Source organism: Mesoplodon bidens, assembly GCF_964165515.1.
Source record: "Mesoplodon bidens genome assembly, chromosome: 18".
In the NCBI taxonomy this organism is placed as follows: domain Eukaryota; kingdom Metazoa; phylum Chordata; class Mammalia; order Artiodactyla; family Ziphiidae; genus Mesoplodon; species Mesoplodon bidens.
The window spans coordinates 54,906,450-54,915,309 of record NC_138175.1 but is presented as its reverse complement, the minus strand read 5'-3'; the positions used below and the strand labels follow the sequence as shown (position 1 = coordinate 54,915,309).

The following is an 8,860-nucleotide window of genomic DNA, read 5'->3' as shown; positions in this document are numbered from 1 at the left end:
TCCCACAAAAGCAGATAATCCGAATACAGCCATTTCGCCTTTTAAGCCTCCTGCATGGTAACAGATTACTACCACAGCGAACAGTACACGCCCCACCTCCCTGGCCCGTGCGCAGGCGCAGAAGGAAACAAGGCAGTGCATTTTGGGAGTGGTAGGCAGAGCGAAACAACGGGCCGCAGGGACTGCTGGGAGGTGAAGGCCGAGGGCCCAGTAACCACAGGTGCTTCGGGTGGAGCTGTTGCATGGGGTTCTGGGAGTCGTAGGCAAGACAGCCCCCAAGGCCTTGTGGTAGTCGTAGTCTCTGGAGCCACTTCCGCGCCGGAGTTTCGCGTGTTCGGCAGTTTGGACCGTCCAGCACCGCGTTCTACTCAGGTATTTCCTCACCAGCTGGTCGGCTCGTGAGCGCGCGCTCTTTGTTGCGGTGCCGTGTGAGGGTTGAGGGTCTCTCTGGGGTGATGACACTCGCCTTTGATTTCCCAACGCTTGTATCCCAGAGGCCTTCTGACCGGGATCCCCACCTTGGGCACTGCGGTCCGGCCTCTTGCTCGCCCATCCCCTCCCCCAGGTTGCAATTCGACCATTTCCCTGCCCCCGCCTCCAACTGGGTACGTCCGGGAGGTCCCTACTCTGCCGTCCTTCCGACAAGGCTGCGATTCGGAGGCATCCCTGGGGGTCTGGGTCTCGTCTTCCGGGCGCATTTATTATTCCCTCAGCCTACAGATCTTTCCTGAGCACCGACCCTGTGCCAAATCCCGTGCGAGGCAGGGGAAGTCAGTGGTGGCCGAAGCAGACCCTGTCCCTGCCTTTAGTGAGCTCACAGTACAACGGGGGAGACAGGCCTATCACCATGAAGGATACCGTCATGATCCGGTTGGGATGGGGGCATACATGGGGCTCTGCGAGCCCAGAGGAGGCGCCTGACCCAGCCTGGGGTCTATAAAGTCTTCGAGGGGAAGATGCTTAACAGACACTTCAAATCTGACATGTCCAAATGGAATTCTGGTCAGCGTCCCCTCTAAGTGGTCCCATCATCCTCCCAGGTGCTCAGGCCCAAACCTCCAAGTCATGCTTCTTTCCTCTTTCCTCATGACCGCACCCTCCACCCCAATCCAAGTCCTGTGCAAAGTCCCGTGGGCCCTACCTTCAAAATAGATACAAAATCCCACCTTTTCTTGTCATTTCCACTGCCAGCACCCCAGTCCAGGCCACCATCATCTCACTGACTATTGCCATAGCCTCTTCCCTGGCCTCACTGCCGCTGATCCTGTCTGCCACGGCCTGTTCCCCACACGGCAGCCAAAGGGAAACTTTTAAAACCTAAGTCAGATCGTATCCCTTCTTCGCGCAAAACCCTCCCATGGCTCCCATCTCTCTCTGAATAAAATTAAAACTCTATCATGGGGCTTCCCTGGTGGCGCAGTGGTTGAGAATCTGCCTGCCGATGAAGGGGATACGGGTTCGTGCCCCGGTCCGGGAACATCCCACATGCCGCGGAGCAGCTAGGCCCGTGAGCCATGGCCGCTGAGCCTGCGCATCCGGAGCCTGTGCTCCACAATGGGAGAGGCCACAACAGTGAGAGGCCCGCATACTGCAAAAAAAAAAAAAAAAAAACCCAAAAAAAACAAAACTCTATCATGACTTAGGAGCCTCTGACAATCTGCACAGACTCATCGCCTGCCAGGGTCTTCCTCACTCAGGAGGTAGACCCCTAGGACCGAGTGACCATAGATTTAGGGGGAGAAGAGAGATGAGTCCAGGGTGACTTTATGTCTTGTCCTGGGGAGGAGCTGGAAGGAAGTGGCAGTCCTCTCAGGAGACAGGGAACAGCTGGGCAAGAACAGGTTTCTCCCTGTGGGGAGCAGGGTGATTGGTCAGTTTGGGCACCTAGGATCCCAGAGGACCAACGGGGATCCTCAGTGGGGCATTTGGAGGACCAGCCCGATGGACGTCATTATTCAGAGTCACCCACAAGGAAAATGAGCTGGGCAGGACCTGAGAACCATAAAGAGGGCTCTCCAAAAGAGACTGGAGGCTGAGCAGGAAGCAGACCAGGAGAGCGAGGGAGAATCACGTCAAAGCCGGGGGTGGGATGGGGGGGGTGGAAAGATTTCAAGGGGGCGTTGCTCAGCTGTGACGGATGTGCCGAATGGTCATGGCCAATGGGTCCTGAGGGCTGCTTACTGGGCCCAGTGGCAAGGAAGAGTACTTGGGCAGAGGGAAGAGCAGTGCTAACACTTTCCTGGGTAGGTGTTTCCTGGGGTGTTGGAGAGGAGAGGCCAGAGTGGCTGAAGGAGAGTGGAATGTGAGGTCAGAGACAAAGGGAGCCTCATCAGCCATAAGCTTTTACGAAAGTGAGATGAGATACATGGGAGAATGCAGAGAAGACACTGGGCAGGACCCCACTGGCTGTTTTGTGGAGAATTGTGTGTGTAGAGGAGGGGAGGGTGGGGCAGAGAGACCAAGGAGGAGCCTCCTGCAGTCAGAGACATGGCTCAGCTCAGACTAGGGTCGCAGTTGTGGAGATGCTAAGGAGTGTTGGGCTTCTGGATCCGTTTTGAAGCTACAAACAGGATTTGCTCCATTCTGGTTGGGCATATGGGGTTTGAGGTCTGAGGAGGATGCCCCAGGTGCATCTTCAGTGGCGCACTTGGAGGAAAGGCTGGGACTTGACATTGCAGTTGGGAGTCACCCACAGGGAGAGTGAGAAGAAAGAGCAGGCTGGGTCCTGGACCACAAGGCTCCTGCCCTGAGTAGCTGGAGGGATGGAGCTGCCCTTTACCGCGAGAGAAGCAGGTTTGGGAAGGGGAATCAGGAGTCTAGGTTTTGAGATGCCTGTCAGACGTCTGGCTTGCACTGGTCCTTAATTGGTGTTACAGGCAGTAAGCATACAAGTCACATAAAATGATTCCACACATTGTGGTAAATCCTGGAAACAGGGTGACCTGCTCAGGGGCTACTACACTAGTTCAGCCTGGAGATGATGGTGGCTTGGGGAGGAGGGGCTCAGTCTGGTGGGTTTTTATGGGTTCCCCAAGCAGGTGGGTCCAAGGAGAGAGGGTTGGAATTTTTGGCTGGGTGGGGAGGGATGAGGTGGGGGGGAACAGAAATGAGTCAAAGCTGGGCTGATCCAGGTCTTGGTAAGGCCACAGAAGCTTTCGGGAGATTCTGAGACCACATCAATCCTGGAGCACCCCCCCGCCCCCCAAACAGAAGCCGCCACAGTTGATCTCCTTGGAGGTACGACCCATGCTGCCTCTGTGTCTCCCTGGAGGAGATGACTGCCCTGCCCTTCAGAGGGTACAATCGGGACCAATGCCTGGAGACAGTATCCCACCCCCACCAAAGTGAAATCCAGTTGGTCTTTTCTGTTCATCCCCCTTCCCCTAACAGGGCTGCAGTTCCCTTGACTCCCTCTGTTCTTAGATCACTGACCCCTCCCAAGCTCTCTGAACAGCCCTGGAAGCCCAGGTCAGTGATAACCACCCTGTCCTCTGATCAGGGTTGTAAAAGGACTGGCCTCCCTGGAGACTGTGCAACCGGTCCTTAATAGGCACCTCCGTCCCTCCAAACAGAATGCGACCTAATTCTGGGTGTAACTTGCCTGTCTCTCCCCTTCCCCTCCACCTCTCCCAACCAGCTCCTTCTCTTCTTGGTGTGTAATGGGTGTAATCCAAGAAGCCTTCCTGGAGGCACTAGCTTCCTTAAACTAGAATACAGTTGACCCTTGAACAACGTGAGGTTGAACTGCGCTGGTCCCCTAATACTCTGATTTTTTTTTTTCAATAAATACATACAGTACTACACCATCCGCAGTTTGGTTGAATCCGCGGATGCGGAACCAGGAAGGCCGACTGTAAAGTTATGCGGATTTTGGCCGCGTCCCTGGCCCCCGTGTTGTTCAAGGGTCAACTGTCTACGTATAACCCTCCCTTACTCTGGAAAAGGCGTACTCGGCCTTCACTAATCCTGGCAGAGACACTACGCAAGCAGCCTCTCTGTAGGCAAGGACTCCTGCAATCCGGAATCCACGTGTAACCCGCCTCCTCTCTCCACCCATCCAGGAGAAGCCGACCCCTCCCGCCTCGCCAGGAACCCGCGATGCCCGCCCCGCAGTGCGCCTCCTGCCACAAAGCGCGAGCCGCCCTCCGCCGTCCGCGCTCGGGCCAGGCGCTGTGCGCCACCTGCTTCTGCGCCACCTTCGAGGCCGAGGTGCTGCACACGGTGGTCGCGGGCCGCCTGCTGCCGCCCGGCGCCGTGGTGGCCGTGGGCGCCTCGGGCGGCAAGGACTCCACTGTGCTGGCGCACGTGCTGCGCGAGCTGGCCCCGCGCCTGGGCATCTCGCTGCACCTCGTGGCCGTGGACGAGGGCATCGGCGGCTACCGGGACGCGGCGCTGGCGGCCGTGCGGCGGCAAGCAGCACGCTGGGAGCTCCCGCTCACCGTCGTGGCCTACGCAGAGCTCTTCGGGGGCTGGACGATGGACGCCGTGGCCCGCAGCACGGCCGGCTCCGGCCGCAGCCGCTCCTGTTGCACCTTCTGCGGGGTGCTGCGACGCCGGGCGCTAGAGGAAGGGGCGCGCCGCGTGGGAGCCACGCACGTCGTGACGGGTGAGCGCAGGCGCGGCACAGAGGGGCGTGGTGGGAGGAACGGGCGCATGCGCGGGCGAGGGGCGGACACTGTAAGGCCACTGAGGCGCATGCCGCAGAGGTCGTAAAGGAGACTGCGTGTATCCTAATTGGGAACTTTAAACAGGGAGGGGGGGGTGTGCATGCACACTGAAGGTTCATAGCATGTGCGTGTCCTGAGGAGGGGCATGGTGAGCTTTTGAGTCACTGCCATCAGCTTTGTACACACACGCTGGCAGATAGAGCGGTGACAGGGTACTCTCTAGGGGCTAGGGCTGTGGTTCTCTGCACTTTTTTTTTTAATGACACTGTGTCCCTTGTCACAAAAGGAGGAGTATGAAGGGGCATCTCCCATCAGAAGCATCTGTAGTCTGAACGCAACTGTGTCCTTTCCCCTATTCGCTTCTCCTCTCTGATAACACTTTCTCTGTACCAAATTGGTAATTACCAAATACCAATCATTTGTACCAAACAAATAATTGTTGACCATTTATTGTGTGCCAGATGCAAGCTATATGGCCTAGAACAAACTACCTAACCTTGGCTTCCTCTTTTATATAATGGGGATATTAATACTATCTAGGTCCTAGAGTTACTGGGAATTAGACGAATTATGGGAATTATGTATGAAGCACTTAGACAAGACACTGAGAAACAGTCAACATATAAATGTTTGCCGTTATGATGATGCACAAGACAGTCTCTGCTCCTGTCCGTTTCTCACATACGTAATTATAACCTGATTATAATTATTTCCTGTGCCACTAAGGAAAGTGACACAGGAGGACCTAGTGAAGGGAGAAACGGGGGGGGGGGTAAGGAGGCGTTTCCTGAGTGAGCGGAGACCTGAAGCCGAGTGGGTAACTAGGTGAAGGACAAAAAGGGGGTGGGAGAGGTTCTGAGCAGAGGAAACAGCTTATGCAAAGGCCCTGAGGAGGGGAAGTATGGCCGACTTGAGAAGCCCTAAGACCTGTGTTTTACTATAGACTCAAGTATATGACAAGTTGCAGAATAAGTAGAGATTTAGCTTCAAATTTATGGTGACTGTTGTGTAAATATACACTTACTTTCTCCCTGGTCCTTCTAAATACCATAATCTGCATTCCCAGAGGCACTTGTGTCAACAGCCCACTTGAGCATCTCCATCAAATGCCATTTTGATGTCTGTGCAGTCTAAAGTACACTTTTCACTAAGACTGAAATTATATGTGTAGCGTAAAGCGGTTTTACTCACTACCTGAAAGGGCACCGAGCACAGAGCCTGGTTTGCAATACGAGGGGGGCAAACGAGGGCACCCCAAGTTGCTCCACGGGAGCCTGGAGTGTTCCCCTCTCCTTTCTCGCGGGGTCCACCCGCAGCCTCCCCCTGGCCGCCCCACGGTACCGCGGGGTCTTCTCCCGCGGACCCGCCGGCCCCCGCGCCCCCTCCTCACCGGCTCGCGTCTCTCCCCCAGGACACAACGCCGACGACATGGCGGAGACGGTGCTCATGAACTTCCTGCGGGGCGACGCGGGCCGGCTGGCGCGGGGCGGGGGCCTGGGCTCTCCGGGCGAGGGGGGCTCCCTGCCGCGCTGCCGCCCGCTGCAGCTGGCCTCGCAGAAGGAGGTGGTGCTGTACGCGCACTTCCGCCGCCTGGACTACTTCTCCGAGGAGTGCGTGTACGCGCCCGAGGCCTTCCGCGGCCACGCGCGCGACCTGCTCAAGCTGCTGGAGGCGGCGCGGCCGTCGGCGGTGCTGGACCTCGTGCACTCGGCCGAGCGCCTGGCGCTGGCCCCGGCCGCGCGGCCCCCGCCCCCCGGCGCCTGCTCCCGCTGCGGGGCGCTGGCCAGCCGCGCGCTGTGCCAGGCCTGCGCCCTCCTGGACGGCCTGAACCGCGGCCGGCCCCGCCTGGCCATCGGCAAGGGCCGCCGGGGGCTGGACGAGGAGGGGCCGCCGGGTCTCCGCGGGAGACACAGCCGTCCGGACCCCCGACTTCGGAGCCCATCCCCGGCTTCTAGAGACTCCAGTTCTCCCCTGGGATCCGACGACGTGGGAGTGCGGGGCCGCCTGTAAATGACCCTGTGAAGGAACCCGAGTTACCTTAGCCCGGGCTTCGGCGTGAGGTTGGGAAGGGGTCGGAACCCCTTACCTGTGGTCCTGCAGAAGCTGGGGCTCTGGGCTCCTGGGGCTGCGGAGGACTCCTGGGTGTCTGGGGGACCCCTGGGCCTCAGAGAGGAGAGAACTAAACAAGTTTCCATTCCTGAGCGAGTGGGAATTAGGGGGCCGCTTGCCTGTACCTCTGTGGGGCTCTGGGCATGCTCAGATAGTCCTAACCCTTCTTGAGCGCCTACTGTGTGCCTGATGTTTCATGTTTGCGTGTAGTGGGATAAGCAAAACCGTGTAACTTGATGGGCACATCAGGTACAGCAATCGTGATGCTTCTGTGTGAGCGCTGTGTACAGGGCAGGCGCTGGATCATCTCATTTCATCTGCACCACGATCTCATTGGCTGTAGCCTGAGCCTCATAACTGGCCTGAGGTCACCTCGCTGGAGCCCCAACTGGGGGCTCACACCCAGGTCTGCCTGGGGCTCCTCAAGACAGTGTATTTAGCCCTTACCCCCCCCCCGCCCACCACCACCTGAATCTCTGTGTGATGGGTGGGTAGCCGCTGGGTGAGCTCCCCAGCCCTCAGATTTCTGGAGGCAGAGCTGGGTGAGCCTGGGTCAGTGACTTAACCTCTCTGGTCTTCCATTTCCTCCTCTGAGAATGGAATCAAAGCCTCCCACTGAAGCACTGTTGTGAATATTTGATAAAGTACTCAATAAATGGTGTCCGACTTGGTTGTTCGTATTAAAGTTTGGCCCCCCGGGGGGCTCTGGGTTGCAGGGTTGCCTCCCTGCCGGTCCAGACAGGTGTGAGGCTCAGAAACTTCCTGCCTGACCCCTGGGAAGACTTGGTGTCCTCAGTCCCACCTCCAAGCTGTGCTGGGCTGGTTCCCTGTCAGGAGTGCCTTCCTTTCCCATCTTCCAGCTCACAACCTCCAGGGGCCTCCTGGAAGCATCCCTGATTCTCTCCTCCCACCCTGCCCAGCCCGGGACATTAGGACTCTCCCAAACCCCAGCCCCTGGGTCCTGTCCTCCAGCCATCCACACTCTTTGGGGCTCGCTTTTCCTAATTAGATTGGGCTGGAGGGCAGGGACCAGAGGCCCCGCCTCCTCTGTGAGTTAATTGAGCATCAGGATAATTATTCATTTGACAAACGTTTATTGAGCACCTCATCTGTGGCCCATGTGCCAAGTGCTAGAATACTGCAGTGAGCAAAAGACAAAAGCCCCTGCCCCCATGAAGTTCACAATCTGGGGGAAAGACAATAAGTCAATAAAAATAAAATGTCAGATAGTGATTAATGCAACAAGTAAAAATAAAGCAGGATAAAGAGAGAGGGAGACAGCAAGAGCCAGTGTCCATAGGCGTCAGGGCAGGGCCTCTTTGAGGAGGTGGCATTTGAGCCGAGACCTGAATAAAGCAAAGGAGTGAATTATAAAGCCATCTTGGGGGAGAGCTTTCCAGGCAGAGGGAACTGCCGATGCAAAAGCCCAGAGGTGGGAATAAAGTTGGTAAGTCCAGGGAACAGCAAGGAAGTGTGGTCAGGGCAGAGCGGGCAGGGAGAAGAGCAAGAGTTGAGAGCAGGTGGTAGCCAGGGCTGGTCCTGCAACATCTCGCAGAGGCAGGAGCCCATCTCCGTTTTCTAAAAATCCCTGCAGCTGCGGTGGAGAGAACGGGCTCTAGGGGGCGCAAGATGATCACGGTCAATTGGAATGATTCTAGCGCACCAGGCACTGCGGAACGCTCCTTCCTTGCGTTTTGATCCCCAGTTTTACAAAGGGTAAATTTTTGACTCAGAGGGGTGAAGTGACTTTCCCAAGGTCACACAGCAGCAAATCAGTGATGCAGCTAGGGCTCTTGAACCTTTTTGCTATGCCGCCTGCTGGAAGCAAGAGGACCTGGGCCCTTGTTGCAGGTCAGCCACTGATTCACCCTGTGGTTTGGGGCAAGGGACTTTTCTGTAACCGAGTTTCTCCCGTCACACCTTCACACCTTCACACCAGGAGGTGGGTGGTTGGTTAGATTTCTCTTGTGGTTTAGAGTAGCACTATCCAATAGGAATATAATGTGAGCCATATGTGTAATTTCAAAACTATGAGTAGCCATAATTTTTAAGGGGGGAGGGGAAATTTTAATGTATTTTATTTG

At 56.7% G+C, this 8,860-nt stretch overlaps 1 protein-coding gene across 1 annotated transcript; it reads left to right on the top strand.

The window, feature by feature from the left end:
* The first annotated feature begins 285 nt into the window (after nt 1–285).
* Nucleotides 286–7,448, top strand: CTU1 (cytosolic thiouridylase subunit 1). The gene is given in 4 exon segments (XM_081216826.1): nt 286–372; nt 4,062–4,606; nt 6,079–6,563; nt 6,566–7,448. Coding segments are annotated over 3 exon segments (1,050 nt in total). The 5' UTR covers nt 286–372; nt 4,062–4,098; the 3' UTR covers nt 6,623–7,448.
* Nucleotides 7,449–8,860: the final 1,412 nt, after the last annotated feature.